General features: G+C 42.4%; 1 protein-coding gene across 1 annotated transcript in view; it reads left to right on the forward strand.

Annotated features, from left to right (window-relative positions):
- MAP3K15 (mitogen-activated protein kinase kinase kinase 15) overlaps positions 1–26,787 on the forward strand; it is a 1,103,876-nt gene that overhangs the window by 678,807 nt on the left and 398,282 nt on the right. The window contains exons 7-8 of the mRNA XM_069204696.1: positions 2,255–2,425; positions 23,755–23,867. Coding sequence (XP_069060797.1) covers positions 2,255–2,425; positions 23,755–23,867 — 284 coding nt within the window. The remainder of the gene's footprint in view (positions 1–2,254; positions 2,426–23,754; positions 23,868–26,787) is intronic.

The raw sequence follows: 26,787 nt of genomic DNA on the forward strand, positions 1-26,787 counted from the left end.
CATGGAGTGCTTCGGGTTTCTAATGAATGGTAAAAGCCCGAAGCCTCACCATTCCAATGTTCTTGTTTCACAGCAACAGGTGTGAACAAATGCCTCATGGACCCGAGGGATTTCAATCCCCTTAGGCTCTGTGACGGCTTTGTTTTATTTATTAGAACATTCTACCCTCTAGTGGTGGAATGTCTAATAGCCTTATAGCACTTACTAGATGGGCTATATCAGCCATTAAAGTCCCGCTGCCTTGATAAAGGCCCTCGCCTTGAGCTCAGGCCTTTAATGTTGCAGTGGGCCTTTAATGACCAGTATAGCCAGCTACTGTGGGCTCCAAGGCTATAGTATATGAGCAAGGCAAAAAAAGAAAAGTACATCATGAACCCATTTACTCAGTAATATTTCTGAAATCTCCAAAGTTAACAAATATTTCTTTTTTAATTTAAGAAACAACAAGGTGCTTCACATGTGTTGTACATGTCTTAGTCACAATTACACATTTTATAAAAACTGTAAGAATTTGAAAGACAACCAGGAAAAACTAATAAACAGGAATAAAAAAGGGTTCCAAAGATACCCAAAAAAGAAACCTGGAGGCATATTGCAGTTCGGCTGAAGAACAGGACATGAAGAAGTGGTGTGCTTTGGCTCGTAATTTATATTCTCTGAAAGTTCAGCACACCATAATACATTGAAGGGTTGTAATTTAAGACGTGTGCTTGGGAGAAGGGACTAAATTATAATCTTGAGTGAATTTATGAAAGGGAAGAGAAACTTTAGAAAAAGCAGAGCAAATTATTGTTTAAAAGTCAAACCACTCTTTAAATATACACCTACTGAATGTTAAAATCGCATAAAGGCAAATATTGCCATACCAAGAATAGCTCAAACAATTCCGCCAACAAGACGACATTGGTACCACTATACATTGCTGGGATTAACAGTAAAAGTATGTTTAGTAAAATAACGGTCACACGTGCACATTATCCAAGAGTTGCATTTGAGACTTCCAGTCCTTCACTTTGTTCTCACCGTTTGACCCATTTAGGCTGATGCACCTCACAACACTGGCATGTAAAGCGATAGTTGAAACTGCAAATGTGGGTCCTATTCACAAAGCTTGTTCTGTGAGTAGCTGTGTCTTACTTTTGCTACAAGTATACAGTGTTCCCATAACTAGATTTCGCTATCACGTTTTATCAAATTGTTTTTAAAGTGAATCTTTTGAGAAAATTAATTCTAATATGACCATGCCATGTATTTTGATGCTTAAAATGAATACTTCGCAAATATATTTTTTAAAAAACCCAATTTACAACGAATTTTATTTTCATTTATGTTTCCGTAGAATGTTTTTTTTTACAAAAAACAATTTACTTAACCCTTTCACTGCACTAATGACATAGATGTACAACATAAGCAACATAAAATGATATCGCCAGGATGCTCTTATGACAAATACGTTTGTCACTTTTTATCTCCCTCCCAGTACGACGGCTGTTTTTATTTTTGGTCCCCTCAGTTGATGGTTTATGGACACTAAGAGGGAGTTTTCCAGTGGCCTAGAATTTGTGGGCACTAGCAAACGCCCAGGTCTGGCACCCAGTAACTGAAATCTCAGGATATATAGATGTTAATAATGTATGGAAATTGTATGTTTACATGCAGCTCAGAGGTCATACCGACATCAAAAATCTAGGTACCCTAAACCTTATAAACAAAGATACTCTAAAAGGGATTGCTTATACATTTAGTTGAAGTTGTTTAAAAAAAATCAAAGAAAGGAAAGTGAAGAAACATCAAAATCAATAAAACAATCAATGTAGACTTAATAGATCAAAGTATGCCTATATCAATTCTGGTGTACATGTTAGAGATATATTATTGGAACAATATTCTATCCCGTCAGTATTCCGGATTTGATATCTGCTTTCCTCACCTGTACAGATTACATTCCATAGAAAAACCCATCTATATTTGACATTGCTGGAGTACAGACATTCAGGACAATATTTCCTTGGTTACTTTTCCAGGAATTATGTTTGTACATTTTCTATAAAAATTAAACAATCTCCACATTTTTTATTAAATCTTCAAGCTGCTATAGTCATGAAATGTTCTAAAAACATATCATTGATGATCGTAATTATCTCAGATGATCAAGATAATATTTTGGTCCATTACCAACAACATTGTTCTTCATAAGTGATTGTAGAGCAACTTGCTGCATAATTACGTCTTGTTGTTTTTTTATGTGTTTCAGGAGGAACAATGCAGGTGACAGGGAGAAAGCCCTGCAAGTTATGCTTCAAGTCTTACAGGCTTGTGATCACCCTGCCCCTGACATGTTCTGCCTTTGTGGAAGGATATACAAGGATATGTTCCTCGACTCAGACTGCAAGGACACCAAGAGCAGGGACTGTGCTATTGAATGGTAATGAACTAAGGAGAGTCATTTTGTATTTTTATACATTGTGATTGATGCAATTACCAGATTATATATAATAATAATGGGTAGATCAATACAATAATTTAGGCTTGTGGATGTTTAGATAGCAACATAGGACCACTTTAGAAATATTTTGGGTCTAATTTACAAGTCACCAGAGCTTCACTTTTTTTACGCTCCGGTGGTACACAGTGCAGACCCATATCTACAAGGCCACTCAAAACCACCCTGCATGGCTTTACATGGAGTTGTATACATGGTGTTAGACAATGCAGCGCAAGTAGCTGCGTTGCCTCACACTGTGTCGGAGGTGTGCCATGGGCGTTGATGTGGGTGTTCCCACTCAACCCCCATGATTTTTTACAGTGCTCCAGATTTACAACATAGCGTAAATCTTGGATAGCACCAAAAACATACACCTCCGTCAGGAGGAGAAATGTTTGCATTTCTCCTCGTGTTTTCCTCTTCCCTACTGTGCTGCATTCTGCAACACACATAGAAAGAGGTACAAGCCACTTTTGATTGTTTTTGTGCAAGAAGGTGCCCCTTCGTGCACAAAAACAATCATGCCAAAAACGCAGACATCCTTGCACCATGGTGCAAGGGTGCCTGCGTTGGCACTCGGCTGCAATTTCTGCACTCACGCTGGCCAAAAGGGCAGGAATGCACCGTATCTTATGGATACGGTGCATTTTTGCTCTTTCGAATTGATGTTGGGCAGTGCAGCACAATGACTTGCAGCGCTGCCCTATGCCCTCAGTTCTGAGTTACTGTTGGAATACCCTTGGCATACTACTGAATTATAGGAATAGTCCAAAAATATTCCTAGCTTACTTCTGAATGCTAAAGAAGGTCACTTAGTCACAACAAACTCTTTGTCAATCAAGCCTAGAATCTTATCCAGAGTCTACACCTCCTCATGGTGAAGATTAAGGTGTGGTGGTCCTTGTACAGCTCCTTTTGTCTTTCCTGGTGATATAGCCTCTTGGCGATCCTCTGACAAAATGTGTGTTCTGTTATAGAAGTAGTACTTAGCAGAGGCCTATTCTAGTACACTAGACGCTTGGTAAGATTTATATCTGATGAGGGGTGAAATCCCGAAACCGGTCCCAGGATGCTTGTTTCCAGTCCAGTCCAGGGAAGACCTTGCCTGGCAGTTCGGGCTGGACTGTTCCCATAGGGAACAGGGTCAAGACTGATTTGCATATGGCTGGGTCCAAACTGGAATGGCATGGGCAGCAAAAAAACGATGGATTAAACCCAGATCTGTGACTGGGGGTGAGTGTTTGCATTGTCAGCACTCCGTCCATCATCATTTTGTTTGGCTAATGTCGCCCTAAGTGGGAAGGGTATGCCCAGACGTGGGTCCCGTGCTCCCCATTCCACTGGATTCAAGCTAGCCTGGCTGATGAGGGGTGAAACCCCGAAACCGGTCCCAGGATGCTTGTTTCCAGGGAAGACCTTGCCTGGCAGTTCGGGCTGGATGGTTCCCATAGGGAACAGGGTCAAGACTGATTTGCATATGGCTGGGTCCAAACTGGAATGGCATGGGCAGCAAAAAAACGATGGATTAAACCCAGATCTGTGACTGGGGGTGAGTGTTTGCATTGTCAGCACTCCGTCCATCATCATTTTGTTTGGCTAATGTCGCCCTAAGTGGGAAGGGTATGCCCAGATGTGGGTCCCGTGCTTCCCATGCCACTGGATTCAAGCTAGCCTGGCTGATGAGGGGTGAAACCCCGAAACCGGTCCCAGGATGCTTGTTTCCAGTCCAGGGAAGACCTTGCCTGGCAGTTCGGGCTGGACTGTTCCCATAGGGAACAGGGTCAAGACTGATTTGCATATGGCTGGGTCCAAACTGGAATGGCATGGGCAGCAAAAAAACGATGGATTAAACCCAGATCTGTGACTGGGGGTGAGTGTTTGCATTGTCAGCACTCCGTCCATCATCATTTTGTTTGGCTAATGTCGCCCTAAGTGGGAAGGGTATGCCCAGACGTGGGTCCCGTGCTTCCCATGCCACTGGATTCAAGCTAGCCTGGCTGATGAGGGGTGAAACCCCGAAACCGGTCCCAGGATGCTTGTTTCCAGTCCAGGGAAGACCTTGCCTGGCAGTTCGGGCTGGACTGTTCCCATAGGGAACAGGGTCAAGACTGATTTGCATATGGCTGGGTCCAAACTGGAATGGCATGGGCAGCAAAAAAATGATGGATTAAACCCAGATCTGTGACTGAGGGTGAGTGTTTGCATTGTCAGCACTCCGTCCATCATCATTTTGTTTGGCTAAGATTTATAACCACACTTCATTACTGTACAACCTTTCTCTACCAGAGACATATCCCTTAAATTTTAAGATTTTGATTAGATAGTGATGCTAAGTAACCTTTATATCACCTGTCCAGTATGATGCAATTTTCTATTACCCAGGCTGAGCTGCAGTGCTCCGTCTTCAGTGTCACCCTTTAACAGTGCACACTTAGGGGCAGATCTAAGAAAAGTGTCTCTGCACCCAGAGCAGCGCCACTTTCCTTGCGACCCTTAGCGCCCCACTACCGCCACCATGTGTGTCCCTTATTTAAAATACGGCGCACCATGGCACAGGGAAGGGGTCAATAGCATCAGAATTATTGATGCTATTGATGTACTGTTCAAGGTTAGCGCCAACATTTTGGCGCTAACCCTGAACAGTACATAGCGGCCTATTATAAATAATGGTGTGCCCCCTTTTAATGCCCGCTCTGAGCAGGTGTTAAAAATGCTGGAAAGGACAGAAAGAAATCTCTTAGATTTCTTTGCGCCATTTTTGCGCCCCCCTAACGGGGGAATGCCACCCCTTGCATACATTATGCCTGGCCCAGGCATAATGTGGCTCAAGGGTTTACAAAGTGGCGCAGCATATTTGCCATAATATCGCCACATTAGCGTAAAACAAAATGGCGCTATTGTGACAATACTATGATACAAGGGGCTCTTAAGACTGCCCCCTAGGTTTTAATACTCACTGCTAATTTGCCCCTTGTACTAGTGAAGATGAAAAATGTAAGAAAAAAACAATTTCAATTTGTTGGACTTGCGCAGTTGAAAACTGCCATAAAATGCACAAGATGATTTTGCAAAGGGACATGTGGTAGTTATTCTGAATAGGTGCATCTTTCTGTGAGTTGATGGCACAACTTTCCAATTCACATGACTAAAAGGAGAGTTGAGGGTCGGTGTGTCTCAGGTTTAGCACGTCGTTGAATTTACGTAAGCTCTTTCCAGTGCTTAATTTGAAAATAACAAGGTGCCGGTGCTCAAAGCTCTCCTCTTAAAAATGCGGCTGCTGCAATTAAATGTGGGAACACGGAATATTGAGGCAGCGTAATCCTGAAGCCATCTCGGGCCAGTTCAATCCATTTAAAGCTACTCCTTCCCCTTCAGATCACTTTTGCAGTTTTCTGCTTTCTCCCATTGTGAAACGTTTTAGTTTTTCTCTTCCTCCGTCTTTCCCATTTGTGTCTTTTGCTCGCAGCAAATGCTTGGGGACGAAGAATAAGCACCGGCCCTCAAAAATAAGTTCCGGTGCTCAGCACCGGTAACAACAAGCACAAATTAAGCACTGGCTCTTTTGTGTTTTGGTGAAAGTGTATTTCACACAAGTGGTAATTATCACTCTGTGGCGTGCAATTCATATCTCAGCTTCTGAAGCATATAAACGCTGCTCTACTATATTTGTTCTGACCCCTTCCACAGAAGTCTAAATAGATATTGTCATTTGAGCTATATTTTGGCGACCAGTCTGTTAAGACCCAGCATCAGGGCCCAGGTTCCTCATCAGCATGAATGAAGGAAAGTCATCAGCAGCAGACTTTCCGTAGCAGGCTACCTTTTCTACTTTAAAAAGGATACCCGCGTCAATAACATTCAAGAGAAAGGGATGCATGGCACCTGGATAATTGTAAGGGGAGTGGTGGCAGACACACTTGTGTTTGTGTGCCCCAAAACGTTGCATTCTACCGTGGGTGCACAGGGCTGAATAGTGCCTTTGTACCTAATGCATTTGGGAATCAGCCCCAAGCGCTAAAACCAGTGTTTAAGCATAGAACACCAATTAGTCAATTAGAGTGGTTATCAAGGGTGCCACTGTGTTGAGAATAATAGGCTCTGTACTTTTATGAAAGTGCCTATTCTGGATTAAGCAGTTATTTAACTCTTATGTGATTATGTTGATCAGGGATGGTGTGTGTTTTTTATATGCCCATATAAAGTTTGAAATTAAAATTATTCCTTCCATCTTGGAAAAAAAGAAATTATTAACAGGGTAGAAAGATCATAAAGAAAAAATAAATAGGGGGCGTATCAATATTTGAATGAGGGAAATGCGACCTGCAATAGAATATGGTAATTTATCCAATGTTAGAGGAGCATTTTTCACCTTGGGAATTAAATGAGTATAATTATTCCCATGCATACTCTTAAGATCTTCAGAAAACACACCCCGTAAACATCTATTAGGATTTGTATTATAATTGGTATAGAATGTGAGCGGTAGTACTGCAGACAGGACATTGAAAATTAGCCCTTCATTTTCAACCTCATTTATTCGACAACCCCCCAAGAGCTGTATATAGTTGAATTGTGGGCAAAGCAACCATGGTGTTTTGCTGATCTGTGACTAAATATAGGGTGATACTGTCTGCACAGAAATTGGAAAGTCAGCAAGTGGGGAGAATTGAAGGAGCTAAGTGAAAATAAATGTCCAGCGGTTCAATGAACAGAGCGAAAAGCAGAGAAGGGATAGGGCACACCTGCTTAGTTCCCCGTTTAAGGCTGACCTATACGATGATTTTATTGTTTATTATCACCTGGAAAGCAGAGAGGCTTGCAACCTGCTGAAGCTCAGGGAAAAATATTTATTCACTATTCCCAATGATAGACGGGAGTTAAAATAGTTAATTTCATGTAGCCAACATATGCACTTTCCCCAGTGTTTATTACACTGGAGTAAGAGTAATAAATCTTGCCCAACTGACCCCCAAACATATGAACATTCTCCAGAGTTTCTTAGACTGGAGTTAGAATAGTAAATCTCACTCCCAAATGTATGTACTTTTGCCAATGTGTGTTATACTGTAGTTAGAATAGGAAATGTGACACCCTAATCTATTCACCTTTCCCAATTAGTGTTAGACTAGACTTAGAATAGTAAATATTATCCCGCACATCAATGTGCCTTTCCCTATGTCTCCTATGGAGTTAAAATATTAAGGGCCATATTTATACTTTTTGACGCAAAACTGCGCTAACGCAGTTTTGCGTCAAAAAAATTAGCGCCGGCTAACGCCATTCTGAAGCACCATGCGGGTGCCGTATTTAATCAATGACGTTAGCCGCGGTTAGCCGGCGTTAGCCGGCGGCGCTGCCTGGTGTGCGTGGAAAAAAACGACATACACCAGGCAGCGTCGGCGTAGGGGGATATGGGGCTTGGGCGTCAAGAAATGGGGCAAGTCAGGTTGAGGCAATTTTTTCGCCTCAACCCGATTTGCGCCATTTTTTCCGACTCCCGACCCCCATAGAAATGACTCCTGTCTTAGCAAAGACAGGAGTCATGCCCCCTTACCCAATGGCCATGCCCAGGGGACTTCTGTCCCCTGGGCATGGTCATTGGGCATAGTGGCATGTAGGGGGGCACAAATCAGGCCCCCCTATGCCACAAAAAAAAACAAAAAAAACACTTACCTGAACTTATCTTAATGTCCCTGGGATGGGTCCCTCCAGCCTTGGGTGTCCTCCTGGGGTGGGCAAGGGTGACAGGGGGTGTCCCTGGGGGAATGGGAGGGCACCTCTGGGCTCCTTCAGAGCCCACAGGTCCCTTAACGCCTGCCTTTTGCAGGCGCTAAAAAACGGCGCAAAAGCGGCCGTACGTCATTTTTTTGACCCGCCCACTCCCGGGTGTGAATTTTGCCCGGGAGTATAAATCCGACGCACATGCCTCGGAGTCGATTTTTTAGACGTGAACGCCTACCTTGCATCTCATTAACGCAAAGTAGGTGTCCACGCTAAAAAATGACGCAAACTCCATGGACTTTGGCGCTAGACGCGTCTAACGCCAAAGTATAAATATGGAGTTAGTTTTGCGTCGAAATTGCGTAAAAAAAAACGACACAATTTCGGCGCAAACGGAGTATAAATATGCCCCTAAGGCCCATATTTATACTTTTGTAGCGCCGCATTTGCGCTGATTTTTGACGCAAAACCGGCACAAACGTACAAATTGTATTTTGTAAGTTTACACCGCTTTTGCGTCAAAAATCGGCGCAAATGGGGCGCTAAAAAAGTATAAATATGGGCCTAAATCTGAACTGCCCACTCCATGTATGCACTTTCCACAACATTTGTTAGGCTGTAGTTAACCTGTATACTTAAGAAAACATAATGGTTATGTCAGACTTATTCAGACTGATTTTACCTATGTATGACTGCCTCATCTTGAATGCTCAATGAAAAACAATACAATCAAATAACAGACCTCACTGTCCAACATATACTATTACATCATTAAAATCCTTATATATGGGATAAAGTACCTGCTCCCATACAGTATAATGGCATTGCAAGTCACTAAGGAGTTCCATGACAATATAGAAGAACAATGCCAAAGCTGAGTTCCTATATAAGGACATGGCTCTCAGTTTCCAGTATCAGTTTAATTTTAACCACTTTGCTGCTGGGCAATTTCCCCCCACAGTGCTGAGCCCATTTTTGGTTATTTAGGGTAGTTTACGCTTAGGCCTCCATAAGGTTTTGTGCACATAAGCTATCCACGTCAAATGTTTGTCATGTTTTTCCAACATCCTAGGGACACTAAATGTGTCCAAGGTGTGTGGATTACCCTGGAGAGGGCTGAGAAAGGAGGCAAAATATAGCAACATTTTGATTTTTTTTAGAAAGATAGAAGTGTCTTTTTTTCCCTAAAAAAGGCATCCACAATGAGTTTGCTGTACTAAAGTCACGATCTTCCCAGCTTTCAGGAACAAGCAAAGTTGAATAAAAAAAACTCATTTTATACCACAGTTTTAACATTTTTCTAAGAGGTAGCCTATTTTCCCTATTTTGTGTGATCCCAGTCTACTTACAGTTTGTGCTGGAAACCAGTATGAAACCCATAGGTGATCCAGAAAAGCTATAGATTTCTCAAAAAGTACACACAATTCTGAATTCAGAAAGGGGTCAGGTGTATAATTTCCTGAAGGTTTTTTGAAGGAAAACAACTGTGAAAAAAAGACATTTTGAAAATGTGTAGGAAAAAACTAGCATATGTGACATTTTCATGTGAAACTTATTGTCATGATGGCAGATTCATGAAAGCAATATACTATTACTTCTACTAGACCATTCTAGTCATGGGGATATATAGAGTCTGTAGGTTCTTCAAGAACCCAACGTACCCAGAGCAAACAACTGAGCTGCACCGTACAATGTTTTTTTGTTGATTACCACGAAAGGGCACTTTACCGGAGATCTTTTCAAATCAAAGAAAGTGCTGTGATAGTAGTATATAGTAAACCCCCCCCCCCATAGGAACGTTGTATTCTTTTTTTTTGCATGATTGAGTGTTTAGGGAGACCATACACTGGACCTTATAGCCTCCCTGTCCCTCTTGATAGTGATAACCTTGAGAAACCTAGCCAACCTGTAATTTTTTTTAAACTAGACACCTCTAGGAACCCAGGGTGGGCTGACTTGCGTGGCTCTCACCAACTTTTTTTACCCAGAATCCCATCCAAACTTCTAACTTTGATTAAAAGAACACATTTTCCTCACATTTCTGTGATGGAAAGTTTTGAAATCTATGGGGAGTCACAAACTTCTTTCCACTCCTCATTCCCCAAAGCCTCCTGATAAAAATGGTGCCTCATTTATGTGGGTAAACCTAGTGCCCCTTATAGGAAACAGCCCAAATAGCAACATGAACGCAGCACATTTTTTCCAATGAAAACTGACTCTCTTTTTCCGACGTGGGTAGCTCTAGATTTTGGGCCCTAGCTCAGCTGGCACCTTTTGAAACCGAGTCAACCAGTACATTTTTGGAAACTAGATACCTAGTGAAATACAGGGTGGGCTGACGTGTGTGGCTCTCACCACATTTTTTCACCCAGAATCCCTGGCAAACCTTCATTTTTATAAAAAAAACACGTTTTCCTCATATTTCTATGATAGAAAGTTCTGGAATCTGCAGGGAGCCGCAATTTCCCTTCCAACCAGGATTCCCCCAAGTGTCCTGATACAAATGGTACCTCATTTTGTGGGTAGACCTTGTGCGCACAACAGGAAAGGGCCCAAAAACCAACGTGGATGCAGCGTTCCAATGAAAACTGACCCTCTTCTCCCGATGTGGGTAGCTCTGGATTTTAGACTCTAGCTCAGCTAGGACCTAGGGAAACCTAACTAACGTGCACATTTTTTAAATCTAGACATCTAGGAAAATACAGGATGGTGTGACTTGAATGAAACCCTTTAGTTTTTTTTTTACCCACAATGCCCTGCAAACCTCCAACTTTGCCTGAAATCCCGCATTTTCCTTACATTTCCCTGATGGAAACTTTCGGAATACACAGGAATCCACAAAATTCCTACTAACCAGCATTGACCACCTGTTCCAATAAAAACGCTGCCCCCACTTGTGCGGGTGGATCTAGTGCAGTGACAGGAACAAATCCAGCCAAGGACAAAAGGAGCCCTTTCGTGGAGACTCCTATTGACCACGGTTGGATTAGTTCCTGTCCCTGGCACTAGGCTTGTGTGCCCAAAATAGAATTTGGTATGTCTGACCCTGCTGCATAGCACTCTTGGAAATGTTTCTATGATCATGCTCAGAAGAAAGAGAGAAGAAGCCCCTTAGCTGGCCTTCTACCATCCTGATGCTGGTTCAAGTTTACTCAGCCAATACAGACCCTGGCTGTTGGTTCACCACAAAGGAAAGTAAGCCTGGTTAAGATGACCTTCTCTATTCACAGTGTTTTGTTTTTTAGTCTTGACGTGGCATTCTATTTGTGTTCTCTTGTTTATTCCTGAAGTGTGGGGTTCCACTGGAATCAGTTATAACATGGGCTAGCTCATGGAATGTCTCTGTCAGGCAGAGGCCTTTACCTCATCACATTTTGGTGACAAGAAGCCAGCCAGAAAGCGTACCGGGTGATAAGTGGACCCACCAGATTCTCTTTTGCTCCCCTCATGTTTCATCCAGTTCTGTTCTAATGTTTCTGTGTTTGAGCCTTAAAGATCAAGGTGACTCACTGGATTGTGTGTGTGTCTGGGGGCATGGAGTTTGTGGTGCCAGAACAATTAAGCAATCCCGAAATGGACGCTGCTACCTTAAGCCTTCTTGCATTTCGTCATTTGCGGCACTTCGTTCAGCTTACCCGGTGGATTTACAGGAATTTACAGTACCAGGGTAATTAATTTACTACATTTAGGGTGTGGAGATCTAGTTTGAAGCCAAAAGGTACCAAGCATAATCTGTGCACAACCCTTATTCTCTGTTGCATGATGGCTGAGCATGAGCGTGGTAGCTGTTGCTGCACCCACCATAGTTGTGGGAAATAAAAGGAAAAGGAAAAACAACGTTGTATTTCCTCACCTATTTGGATGACCTTTCCCTGATTGTGTCCTTCTTTGGTGTTTTGGAACATCACGTTTACTTTAGAAGAAAGTACCTTCCATGGGAACCTCCCTATGAAGGAGAAAAGACTAATTTTTCCAGCAGTGTGAGATTATTAAAAAATACAACGATGAACACTGGATTATTCACTTCATTGTGACAATAACTCATGGAATTTATATCCCAAATTGTATTCTTCCTTGGCAGCTTAGAATCTTTGTCAGTAGGATGTCCCTCACCTTCTCTTGCACGACAGGGGCCTTCACTTATCCAGTTCCGAGATTGGATAAATATGATCAAATGTGATTGATGATCAGACTGCAAGTGGGTTGAGAGTTGTACTGGTGCAAAAAGATTGAAAAAAGACTCAAGTGAGGTGCACAATCTGAGATGGGTCACATTCATGACCGTTGAGGAATATGGCACAGTGTTTGCATGGATTTTATTGGCCCTTTTGCAGAATGCAAAGTGTTTACATTTGCTCAGGTCTTTGTAGATGTTTATATAAAATGGTTGGTAGTCACATTTATGTGTGAGATTAGCACAAGGGCACTATTTCTATTCTGAAGGATGTGTTCAGGGACGAGGGTTTTCCTCATACCCTGATCTCATATAATGGTGCACAACCTACTACAAAGGACATTAAACAATTGTGGATGATTTTGGTACTACGCACAATTGCACTGCTTTGTACAACCCTCAAGCCAATAAGAGGGCAGAGAGGACTAACCATTTGGTGAAAGGAGCTATTTAGATGGCAATTCAAAATGTTGGTGATGTGACTAAGTTTGTAATGAGTGTGTGTGGGAGCATTGTACTACTTTGAATAGTGTGACTTTAGTTTTGTCATTTGTGGTAATAAAAGGACACAAATCTGGCACAAAATTGTTGCTGAGGTGGTTAAAGGTCTGAAATGTAAAAGTTGATCCACAAGTCAGTCAGAGAAATAAAAGGTGCAACATTGAGACCGGAGTCTGGGTCAAGAAAAAGATTGATGGATGTAAGAAAAGGGCTCACTAAGGTATGGGGGCCGTTTAAAGTGAAGGAAGTGCAAAATCTGTACATTGTTTTGGAAAATGGCAACAAGTTGGATAGACGCATGGTGGCAATCTATCAAAGCTGGAGTGAGTGTGAAGGAAGTGGTGAAGAACATGGCTGCAGTGAGTTTATGTTGATGGGTGATGATGAATTGAGGAGACATTCAAGGCGTGATGATGATGGGACAGTTTCTGGTTCCAGTGATCAAGGGGAAGGAGTAAGGAGTGGCTATGTCTGTGGAGAATGTAGAGTGAGTTACAACGTGGGCTGGCTGAGGAAATGTCACCCTCAGGCAGGCAGTAATAAATACACCTTTCTTCAACTGTAAATGTGGAACTGGCCTTTATTTCAGCACACACAGCCTCTGAAATAACCAAATATTTCAAACTGTGTCAAAGGTTGAATCTAAGTCAATTGCCAGCATTGCCTGTAACTGCAACCAGAGTCTACTCTTCACATAAAAATGTGTCCAGTGTTAGGAGTAGTATTGAGCCAAACGCACAAAGCTACTTTAGCCAGTAGGAACAATTGTGGGCAACAGAGGAAGCAGGTACTTAATAATGGCCTTAGTGAGTATCTTGTAGTCTGTACTGAGCATTGAGAGGGGTCCATAGAATTTTACATCTTTCATATCCGTACCTGGCTTGGTAAGTGACACTATCTAGGATTCATTGGCAAAAAGTGATAGTATACCTGCTCCATATGTGGCTGTGAACATTTCCAATAAATCTGGCGCCAAGATATATATGCATGTTGCATAGAACGCTATCAATACCCATCTGTGACTTCCCTCTGGCTAGTTCTCTAATTGTTTTTCTGACCTTGTTAATATTGTTTCCAGCAAGACAATTTGTTCTGCAGTAATGAGCGCTTACACCTCTCCTATTTAAAGTAATCATTTATTTTTCGTTCTGCAATATCATCATCTATTCTGTATAGCTTGGGAAAATTGGTGTAAAATACTTGACCAATATTGAGTTGTGTATGTATCTCCACTCCCTCCCCGGTATGGACATTGGTAAATGGGGTTTCCCTGTGTTCAGATTTATCAACCAGTCCAAAAGCTCTGATTTATCACCCTCATTATGTTTCTTAGCCATAAAGGTTTTATAGTGTAGGCATGTCAAGCATTGCAGTACATGTGCATGTTTTCCCTTCTGTGAAAGAAAGCAAACACTTGGGAAAGCTCAGAGAAGTCTAACAAGTTTAATGCAAAAATAGCTAGCACCAAAAATAATCTAAATAAGATTGGCAGTGTCAATGCACAAGTGCTTCGCTGAACCATTGGGATACAAAATACTAAGGCCCGTATTTATACTTTTTTTGCGCCGCATTTGCGTCGTTTTGTGACGCAAAAACGGCGCAAACTTGCAAAATACCATTGTATTTTGTAGGTTTGCGCCGTTTTGCGTCAAAAAGCGGCGCAAATGCGGCGCTAAAAAAAGTATAAATACGGGCCTAAATACAATACATTTTGCTCTACTTGCCATTGTCATCAATGCAGCAAGCAGAGGAAAGAATACATGATTCAACCGAAACTCAATATAGACACTAAGGAGGAGGTGCTTAACTTGTCTCCTGAGAAGAATCTGATAAAACCCTGAGGGAAATATATAGTGGGGGTACAGCAGAAAGCTGACTTCGCTAAATTTGCATGCTGTGCCAACTGGAAAACAAGGCTATGTCTACTTGAACTGTGAGGATAATTTGAGGTGGTGGATGCTGGTGGGGCCCACCAGCACTCTTTTGTGGGGGACCGACACTTATATTTGCTTATCCAACATTTACTGAGAGAAAGAGAGTGAGAAACACACAAATGGGAACGGAGGAGGAGTGAAAGACAGAAACCTGTCAGGAACCTGCAAGAGTGAGATAAAGGTGGTAAGAAGTGTTGGTATTGGATTAAAGAGGGCTGGGGTGGATTCAAGAACATGCTGCCTTGGTATCTTGTTTTCCTACATTTAACAGCGCCGGCCGTTGCTCTCTGAGGAGAGCTTTGGACACCAGTGCTTATTCTTTTACAGATTAAGCACTGAGGGCCAGATTTATCAAAGTGTGGCATTGCCCTTGCGTCATGCAAGATAATGCAAGGGCAACCCAACACTAAAGTCAGATTTGAGAAGCCACGCAAGGCCACTTGCAGTACTGGTCCTGCAGTGCTTGGTAACTCATGGTAGCACATGTTACAGCCTTGTGTTACTCTGCCCCCGTTAAGTGTTTCTTGGGAGGAACATGAATGTTCCCAAGCATCCATCCATGGATTTTGGCACATTCCTATGTTTGCCATTAGTGGTAGACCTAGGAATGCATCGAAATGCTAAGCCTTCCTAGGGGAGGCATATTGAGAAAAGATAACTTAATTTCTCCTCATGTTTTCCTCTTTCTATGTGTGCTGCATTCTGCAGCTCACATGGAAGGAGGAAAAAGCCTCAGAATTGGTTTAGTACAAGAAGCTGTCCCTTCCTTCACAAATACAGTCATGCCTGCCACATAGGCACACTTGCACCATGACGCAAGGGTGCGTGCATTGCACTAGGCAAACAAAAGTGCACCAGTGCAAGGAGAGGACAGTGATGAACCATATAATGTTAAATATGTTGTATTCCTATTATTTTTTCCATGCAGTGCAGTGACGCACAGCAAGGTGTCTTGCTGTGTTGCATTGCATGAAACATTGATATTAATAAATCTACCCCTAAATGTACAACACTGAAATACAGAATGGATGTACGTTTAAAATGTATGTTAATGTGCAATAATGGAAAGGCTTTGGCACTACTTTAAGCACAAATAAAAACGATTGTATCTGTGTTCTTACAAGCAGATATAAAAAATATGCTTTAATCTCTTTTCTGTTAATATGTCCTCTGCCGCAGGGTGGCGAGTTATTGACAGGTCAAGTCCTCTCATCTTACCTTCTAAGGATAATCCGTTAGTCCTTTTATAACTCCTTCCTGACCCATGTCATGTCTTAATGCAAATACGTCTAAAAAACACTTTGAATGATTTCTATTCTATCATGCCATTCAACATGGATTCTTCACGCTCATTAAAATAGTGTTGGATCGCTTCTTATGTCATCTAGCGCAGCAGGTTGCAGACTCCATGAGGGGACTGTTATTCAGTACATTCCAACTAGATCGCCTATTATAATGGGTTGTGGCCAGATATGGTTACAGAGGCATTCTGCTTAAAACACTGAATGGATTAATTTTCTCGAGAAGTAGATTGTGTCCTTCCTGATGTGCAAATCATCAACATGAAAAAAATAAATAGCGTTCAAGTTATACGACCTCCGGTAATCCACTAGGTCCCAATTATAAGACCAGCCCTCATGAGCATGAATACATCATACACTTGATTGTAGTTGCACCCCGTTAACTTTGCTAGACTCGAATATTCCTGCCATTCATATTGATAAGGAATTGAAAGACCATTATTGGTCAATATTTAGGAAGTATATACTTGCGGTCAAGACATCTTCGCTGTCCAGTTTTCCCATCACTATGACATAATGTTGTGGAGCCATTTTAGTGATGTCTCTGGGCACGTTATTATAGCAACCAGGCCTGCTGCTTGTGCCCTTTAGACTAGTTACATTTTATTGTGCTTCATTTTATTGTTTGACAATCTGCCACATTTGTGGTGGTGTTTTCTTTATCTAGTTGTTCTTTTGTCTAGAAAAGCATTACATTTTTTAGCACAATATTCTTTTCACTCTGTGCTTTCCTCAAGGCTGCAGCAAGATAGGATTGTTGGCACAAGTGGTATACTGCATCTGTAACATTCACAGAAACACGCATATTTTTACATGGGGACATTTTCTAAGCAAATAAGCTGTTTTATTATAAAAATACTTCCCTGTCCCATGCACGTTAGAGGGAGTTTGCAGCCAGAAGACCACGACTGCATGTTGTTTGACTTCGTAACGGCTGCTTGCTGAGACCACCGATTCCCTGGCCCGCATGGGGATGGTATCTTTATAGATAACAGGCATCTTCATCACTGTCATATTCAGGTATTTGGGATGATGTCTTCCCAGGGGGGGATCCTGAAGGATGGATTAGAGCTTATCCTGCTGTGCTCTAACATAGCTTAAGTAGGAATCACATGTAGTGTGCATAAGTGACAGTATGGTTGGACTTTTCATGTGTGTCACTTTCCTTGTCACTATTTTGCTTCTGGTATGTTTCATCATTCTAATTATTCTAACCTTATTGAACCATTTGCTGCCTTTGTTTGTCTTTGCATGTGTGAGACTAATGTACCTGAGAGGTAAGGATGATGTCTGATCCACCACAATTTCCCTGAGAAGTCATCATGTCATGCACCCTGTTGCTACAAATCATCCTTGCTCTTGGGCGGAGATGAGGTGCTGCTTGCTGGGCAGAAAAGGATTAGGCCGACAGTTGTCATATGGTGTGGGGTTGGACTCAGTTCCCCACAATTCAGGTGATGCTGCCGCCCAAATCCAGCAGCCTCATTGGTACAATGAGAGCCAACGTGACAAAAACATCCAACTTCATTAAGGAGGGATTTATACATTGCTAACTTTACACTGGGTCCCTTCCACATGAAGGCACCTCTTTCATATGCAGTGAATGTTGTGCTAAATGTCTATCCTGCCAATTTCTGTTTTAACCTGGTACATTCTGAGCTAGTGATATGTTTCTTGTAGAAAGACAATGTTAGTTTCTATTCTCCTTACATATGAATATCCCTTATGTTTTTTGGCAGTGTGATTCAGGCCTCTAACATTTTATGTCATAAAGACATTTCAATATGTTAGCCACTTCTTAACTTTCCTTTTGAGCTTAGTCTCAATGTTTCAAAAGTAATCAACATGTTTGTGGCTCCATGTTTCTGTGCTTTATCAGGTGTCAAATACTCCATAGCTGTTTTCTACATATTGAGCCGCCTGGACCTCCAAACAGAACTAACCCAACATCCTCCCTGCTCCCTCTACCCCACCCATAGGGGTAAAGCAACATTGCTTCATCCACTAACAAGGAAAAACAACTTCAGTATTCTCCAAGCCTGCTGAATCTTGAGTCAAGAGGCAGTGGGGGTGGCTACTAGTTTTCAGCAACTTCACTGGCTGCTATTATACATTCCAATACACATCGACTTACTTTTCTCAAGTGCCCCTAGATGTAGAAAGTCTTGTGCTTCACAGGTGCACTTCATTTCAATGTGAACCAAGGTCACAGCGAGCTTCCATATTGGCATGTCACCACAGACTTCCTACCGGCAACCTCCATTGCCAAACAAAATATCTGATAGCAATAAAAACAAGCAAGTGCATAGGGGGTCAGCCATTTAAAATTAAAATCTGAAAAGATATTGAAAGAGAAGTGGGCCATGAAATTAATCCACAACCCACTTACTTAAATGTACACCTGCCCTCTAATAAGACTGTTTGGTCTGTTTCTGTTTCCCATACCAACCAAAGAGGTTTGGGGGGTGCTTAGCAAAATGGAAGAAAACACTACTTGTGTCTGACATGGTGATTGGCTGAACCCTCATGTACTTTAGACAAAGTCATTGATGGTGATTTGATAGCTGGGAACTCACCAGCATACTCTACGTGTCAGCGAGGATGCACTGGTGAAAAATGTTAGAACCGTTTATCTACGGTCTATAGTCATCTTCGTCATTTTGCCTAATCACCTCCCTACATGGAAATATCATTAAGATACAAATTCTGGAGCTCAAGTACAGTTGCTGTTGCCTAGTAATTGCGACTGGTGCAATAGGACTAACTTGACATTCTACTCAAAGAGTTGCCAATTCAGTAACATAAATTCTTCCAATTACTTGTTCTTTAAATAGATCCTCATACCCTCCCCAAAACCTCACCTGGAGGTTTCGAACTGAACATGCAATGCATTAGGACAAATAATGGGGTGGCAGTATGGAAATGCAATGATGCTACCATCCTTTATCTTTTCTGGTTGCAATCATATAGTTTACAGACCTCCCTGTGCATGGGAGTTCTGGTTAGATGCCTAAAGCCAGCTTTCCACATCTGTCTGCCTACCCTCTCTTTCAAGGCTTTACAATCTCATCCTTGATTACGTGGTTTATTGTTCGTACCTCCGCACATCTTTATATTATTCTTTACCATTGGTATTCTGTTTAGTGCTCTGAAGCTTCTATGGTGGTTTGTAGAGCTTTCTAAATTATTTAAATTAATAAAATAAAAAATGAAGTCCAACAGTTTGATGTGTCATGCCTCTAGTGATCAGTAATCACTTAAGGAGTGTCCAAAAGGAGACCAACTCAACGACATAATGTTCCTGGATAATTGACTTGTTGTTACTGATGGTTACCATTATGCCTGGATCTCCCTTCCTCATGACAGACCTTACTTATTAGGTAGACTCTTCCTCTGTGACTGGGAAACGCAATTTTAAATGCTGAGAATTCCGTATCTATCCTTAGTGGGGTGTCCTAAAAGGTCCTAGATTTTCCATTCTCCTGGTTTCTTCAATGGGAAGCCACTGCTAAGCTTTGGCTTGCACTCATTCATACTTAAGATTCCTTCTGATTGGTTCAGGGGGGAATCAGGGGCTCAGGATTGGAGAGAGATTCGAAATAATCTCAGTTTTTGTTGGGCCTTTCATTGTTTGGTTTCCGTTGACCTGCTTGGATATTCCCTTCCTGTCTTGTAATCACAACAGAATGTGAAGCAGGGTTATTGAGGGACAGGAGTGGGCATTTTCCCAATCTGATTCTGCAGTGGAAGTTCAGGATAGGTGTGCATGAAGGTTTGTCTTCCTACTGTACATTTGCTGGGCTTCCATTTCAGACATAGGTTACAAGCCTACATGCTCTATCATTATCACAATTTTGGTTCGTTGGAGCCAGCTGTGTAGCAAGACAGAGCATACAAGTTAGATTCTTTATTCTGATGTTGTAGGTGTTGCAGCTGTCTATGGGAAGTACCATCTTACAAAATAGCACGTATGCAGTTGAACTAAGACTCATACTATTTCACCATCCAGAGTAGAATAGAGCAAGCTGAGTATGTGTGCTACGATTGGCCACTTTCTATTGAACTTGCATAGCGGAGGACCCGGAGGAGGAGTGGGTGGATCCCTGCCTGCGTCTCGACCCAGCTCTGTTCTGAAAGAAGGCGCCTTCGTAGTTTTGTAAGAGGTAGAAGCAATCTGTTTCAGGCCTTCTTGGACAAAGCATATGTTAACCAAGCCCGCATTCCGTTATATACTCTGTTTTTGCAGGGAGGGGCAGCTAAACTTGCTATAATGATTGATTTTCTGCACGTCCTCAAGATTTCACTGTCCTTTGTGCTACTTACTGGGTACTATATCAACCTCGTGTCCTTGGATGTTTATCTACTCATTACTGTTTATCTTAGTATCTCATTTAAAGGCTGAACGTGTTTACTTTGTGGCAAAGGACTGTTTGTTTAAAGGATTCGCTTATGAACTCCTTCTCCCGTGTCTGTACTCAGAACTTTGTGGGACCTTTCACGGAGTGCAACTTTACAGAATTAATTGGAAGGTAGTGTGATACAGATCTAGGAGTTGAGATAAAGTTCCTCTATTTGCTATTGGTGACTCTTCTTTTCGTTTCCCTCAATGTATCTGAACATGTCTTGCTTTTGTGGACAGTGTGTCCCTGACAGGCTCTCAGGCACAGGTGAGTAATGACACATGTTTATGTCTAGACCATTCCTTGTCCTTTCCCTACTCTCAGCACTCCTGTCCTTGCACAATGGTATTTGCAGAGGTGATTAGTAACAATTCCAGGCAGTTCTTCTTGAATGAAGGGTATTCTTTGCAAACCTTTGGGCAGTGGCTCAATCAACCTGCTCTGTCATTGAGTTCAGATGCAGTACTCTCATTTAACCCAAACTGAGATTATAGAAATAAACAGCAAGAAGTTTTTGTTTCTGCTTCCCACCCACTTTCCAATGTCCACTGATAGCACAGTGGTGGGAAATAGACTCCTCATTTTACTAGACCCCGAAGCCTCAGTTACAACCAGATGAGTATCAGAAGCAGAAGAAAGAACACATTGTCCTGGTCTCACTCTTCAGTGGTGGGCAGTCCAGAGGTCCCCCCAATTGTGACCATTGTGTACTTCATTGTTCCCTCACTCTTTTGGAAGTGTTCTCTGTTAGACCTGTCAGATTTAGGGTGGTCTTCCCCCAACCGTTTTGTCTTTCCCCTCTATTTTGTGCTGATCTTATTTCTGCTGCCTTATGACGCTGCACACTTTACCTCTGCTAACCAGAGCTAAAGTGCATGCGCTTGCTCCTTAAAACATGATATCATTGGCTTATCCCAAATTGGCATATTCAATTTACTTGTAAATCCTGAGTAAAGTGGCACCACATGTGCCCAGTGCATGTAAATGTAATGCTACTAGTGGGCCTGCAGCACCGATTGTGCCACCCACTTAAGTAGTCCTTTAAACATGCCTCAGGCCTGCCATTTCTGCTTGTGTGTGCAGTTTTAAACTGCCATTTCGACTAGGCAAAATAAACCTTTTGAAAGGCCCAAACCTACCTTTATAACTCATTTGTCGCCCATGGGGTAAAGCCCTAAACTGTCCTCAGAGTAGTGTGCTATATATCTAAAAAGTCAGTCATGTAATTTTACGTCTTATATGTCCTGGAAGTGAAAAATTCTTACCTTAATTTTTCACTACTGCAAGGTCTACCTCTGCCATAGGTTAACATTGGAGTTACTTATTATATTTAATAGGTGTAATTTCCTAATGGGAGCAGGTTATCAGTTCATGTTTTGTCTCTTTGGAATTGTAATGAAAAATCCTAACTCATGGTAAAGTCAAATTTTAAAATAAAATTTTGAAAACGCCTCTTTTAGAAAGTTGTCATGGTCTTGACTTAGCCATTTAGGGCCTGAAGCCTGTCCCGGGGTCACATGACTGGGTATAGCTGACAGTTAGGCTTTGTGTATCCTCTAAGACAGCCAGGTGCTGTACACCTAAGCCAGAGCTTAGGTGTAGATTGATGGGCCATCATTAGCAGGATGGGAGAGTGGAGCAGAGCCCAGTCCTGCTTACACTTGAATAGGCTGTGTCCTGCTTTCACCCAAAACAACTGCTGTAGTAAGTCTGGAGTCAGGGTAAAGAAGGCAGGATGCATGAGGACTTCAAAGTACATTTCTAGAAGCTTCTCCCACCTTCCAGAGGAAGGGCACCAGGGCCTAAAAGAAGGACCTCAGACACCAATTCTTTAGTACACCTCTGGGCGTGTGGATACTCTGCCAGAAAGAAAGACACCTGTGCTGCTAAAAAGACTGGCACTCTGCTATACTGGTGTTCTGAAGGACTGCTGCTTTGCTGTGCTGACCTGCTGCCCTCTTGCCTGGGTGAGAAGTACTGAACCTGCATCTGTTGAACCCAGGACCCTCCAAAGTGACTCCAAGGGCTAATTGGCTGATCTCCTGACTATAGCCTCAGGGACACAAGACTCCAACAACCTTGAACCCACCACCTGGGCTCTGCCATCTGTGATTCTACACTGTCAAGTGGTGTTTTCCCCAGGTCTGGACGCTTGGAGGTGGGCCTAAGGTGCTCTGACAGCCTCTGGGGATTCAACAGAACCAACACTTCACTTTTGCTGCACGATGCAACCTTGAGCAGAACTGAAGCTTCCTCTGTTGTGAGGATCAGCAATGTTTTAGAGATCTGTATCACATTGCAGCTCATCGTCTCACCGCAACCACCTTTGCATATCACTTTTTCGGTACAGGCCCTCGCATCCCTGTTCGATGGCAGCCTCAGCAACAATACCAGACTCTGCATCACAGCCTCCTGGCTCCTCAGAACCGAAGCATTGCCCCGACTGCACAAGTCATCCTTGATGACAGACTTCGCATCGCTGGCCCTTCTGGATGGGATTCTCTGCGATGATGCATGACCTCATACCACAGCCTCGCTGCATCTCAGAAATGGCTCCGGTCACGTGATGCATCTTCGACATAGATCCTCACAATGCTCCACAAACCAGGATTAGGGTACTCAGAACTTTGTTTAGCGGGCCTAACTGGGTCCCGGTACCCAGCCCACTCTCCATTAAAGTCAGCCTGAACTTTGGACTTTGTCCTGGTTTGGCACAACAAGATATACACAGTTTGTGGTTTGTGCTTTTTGGGACTAGTTTTACTGAAATCTTGAAACCTGCATATCTCTCGTTCTACTGTTTGGGTTTTTGTCATTTTGCTCTTGAGAAGGGTTTCACTGCCCTACCCTTTAACCAGTAGCCCAATTTCTTACATACTCCTTCTTACAAATTATGCATTGTCCGATGAGAGTCAGCAGATGCTTGAAGCAGGGATATTAACTCGGGGTCATTTTTTCATTGCTCCTCCATGCATTTGACTTGTTTTGTACTGTCTTGTTCTTGGGCTGTAGATGATGCTGTTGGACTTAGGGAGGTCTGGCAATATTAGCACGAACATCTGGTTGTTGAACTATGACACATAGTTAATAGTGGACGTGCTGTAGAATCTCAGCATTTAAACCAGCGACCAACGGTTTCTAATATTAAAGGGAGACCCGTATAGCATGTCAGGACTGTCTTGAGGCTTAGTAGGACTAAGAATAATGGATGTTAATGATTTGATAATTACATCCTCAGGTACCGCAAAGGTTTTGAACTTCAACCAAGCCTCTACTCAGGGATCAACATTGCAGTTCTACTTATCGTCGCCGGACAGCAGTTTGAAACTTCCATAGAACTCCGTAAAATAGGTAGGATTGTTTGCTTTAATGGTTGTTTAAGTGTTTTCCAATCAAATCTGATGTATCATCAACCGATGTTGTTTTTTCGTTCCTAAGATATTTACCAAACTTGCGGAGTACCGGAAAAAAACTGTTCAAAAATATTATTTATGCCTTCAGAAAATAAGCAAATGGGCTAAACTGGATAATCCGAGACAGTTCCAGTCAACTATCCTAGTTTGAAGCCCAGAAATCGGTGCTCCTTTAGATCTGTAACAATGAGAAGCCTAGTGCTTAATAAATAATGACCAAGCCGATAGGTTTGGCTATGAACGTCGCATCCACGCAGAGCATACACATTTATGTACAGAGCAAGACAGTTCAGGTGTGCATGCAGATACGGCCCAGCGCCAAGGCAGACACCTATTGACAGTGATAGCACACTCAGGAGCACCCAGGAATATAGGCGCAAACACAGACACCCAGATGCACATTCAGAGGCATGCATTATGGCCCACACAATTCTAAAACAGTCACATCTACATACCCATCGAGTGACCCTTATATCATGAGTGCTATGGTTTTTGAATGTATAAAAGCAATAATAGAAGTTCCTAATGCAATGTTGTGTTGGCTAAAAAAAAACTAATTTGTGCCACACATGCCATGGGTCACTTGACAGTTACACCCAGACACAAATTAACACACAGGCAAAGGGATGGAAAAGTACAAAAAAGGCTAATAGTGTTTAAGATGTTGAAATGCGACTTGTTTGTGTTTCACTGCTGTCAAGGATTTGAAATTAATAGTATGTGTACATTTTGCAGTTTGTGTTGAACCATTGTTTACAAAACACAGTTAAATTTTTCTCTGCTTATTTGTTTCAGACATTTTGGAGAAAAAAAGTCTATTAACCTCCACAAGTAGATTTTAACAAGCGTCACCGTTTTTATTTTCTGCATAAAACACATGCTTTGTGTTTATGTTAGTGACAAATTATCTGATTTGCGATGGCTGATATCGAACTATTAAATGTGTTTTGACATTTTCCAACAACATGAAAAATGCTACATGCAACCTTTTTAGTTTTTTGACTTAGAGGCTATGAAATTGTTCGATTAGTGTGCATGTATACATATTTGCAGAAATGGGCTCCATACAAAACATCCTTGCAGTGGGAGATGACACACACTCATATACAGCCTGAGCGTTTAATGTGCTATTGAAATACATGCAGACTATTACAACAAATGCCTGTCTTAAATGGTTTCAGCGCTGAATGATGCTTGCATGCCTCTCTTACTCAACCAATCATAAAACAGTAAGTCCACTTGAACAAGTTATGCCAGTTTCTTTCATCTCCAAAAAGCTTGGCATAAGTGAATTGCACAGGTGGCACTGGTAAGCGCATCCAAAAAATGATACATAGTGATACAAAAATGTGTATGCTACAGAAAACCACGTGCATCCCTTGTAATAATGTAGGGCTGGATTATAGGTGCAATGCAAACGTGCCACGATTTCTGTGATGCACACAAAACAGGCATTGACAAAGTCAGTAGGTCTCAGCCATGCAAGAGCTATTGGTTTTGCCAATGTATTTTAGCCATGTTGTACACTAGCATGGCTGTTGTTCAGCACGGCTAAAAGTCAGTGGCGCAGAGGTGGGTGGAGTGGAGTGATGTAACGTGGCATGTAGAGAAGGTCCATAGAGTGGAGTTGCATAGATTGGAGTAGAGTGTTGTAGAGTGGAGTAGCGTAGAGTGGAGTAGAGTGTCATTGAGCGGATTGTCATAGAGTGCAATGGTGCATAGTGGATTGGAGTAGACTTTCAGAGTGGTGTAGAGTGTTGCAGAGTAGAGTTAAGTTGAGTGGAGTGTTGTAGAGTGAAGTTGAGTGTCGTAGAAAGGTGTGGAGTGGAGTAGAGTGTCATGGAGTGGCAAGTGGGAGGAGTGGAGTGTTGTTAAGTAGAGTAGAGTAGAATGGAGTAGAGTGGAGTAGAGTGGAGTAGAGTGGAATAGAGTGTGTGGCATGGAGTGCAGTAGAGTGCAGTTGAGTAGAGTGGAGCAGAGTGGAGAAGTGGAGTAGGCTGTTTTAGAGTGGAGTGTCAGAGCGGAGTGACGTAGAACTGAGTAGAATGCCACAGGGTGGAGTGGCCTAGAGTGGAAGGGCGTAAAGTGTCGTAGAGTGGAGTGGCATAGAGTGGAGTAGAATGGAGTGGAGTGGAGTGATGTAGAGAAGAGTAAAGTGGTGTACAGTAGAGCAGAGTAGAGTGGAGTTTAATAGAGTGGAGTACAGTGTCTGCTGGAATAGAGTAGAGTATCATAGAGTGGAGTAGAGTATTGGGGAGTGGAGTAGAGTGGAAGGTTGTGGAGTAGAATGGAGTGGCATAAAGTGGAGAGGAATGGAGTGGTGTAGAGTGGAGTGGCGTAGAGTGAAGTGACATGGGAAGGAGTAGACTGGTGTATAGTGGAGGGGCGAGGAGTGGAGCAGGGTGGAGTGGGGTAAAGTAGAGTGGAGTAGAGAAGAGTAGAGTGGTGTGGAGCAGAGTAGAGTGGCTTACAGTGGAGTGGTGTACTGTGGTGAAGAATAGAGAGTTGTAGAGTGGAGTTGAGTAGAGAGGCATAGAGTGTTGTAGAGCGGAGTGATGTAGAAAGGAGAAGAGTGTTGTAGAGTGGAGTTTCATAGAGTGTTGTAGAGTGGAGTGTCCTAGAGTGCGGTGGAGTGTCATAGAGTTGAGTGTCATACAATGGAATGGTGTGGACTGTTGTAGTGTGGAGTGGTGTATAGTGAAATGGTGTACAGTGTCATAAAGTGCTGTAGAGTTTTGCAGAGTAGAGTTATATAGAGTGGAGTGTCGTAGAGTGTCATAGAGTGTCATGGAGTGAAGTACAGTGTCATGGAGTGGCAAAGGGAGGGGTGGATTGTCTTTGAGTAGAGTGGAGGAGAA

The sequence above is a fragment of the Pleurodeles waltl genome, chromosome 8 (genome assembly GCF_031143425.1).
Source record: "Pleurodeles waltl isolate 20211129_DDA chromosome 8, aPleWal1.hap1.20221129, whole genome shotgun sequence".
In the NCBI taxonomy this organism is placed as follows: domain Eukaryota; kingdom Metazoa; phylum Chordata; class Amphibia; order Caudata; family Salamandridae; genus Pleurodeles; species Pleurodeles waltl.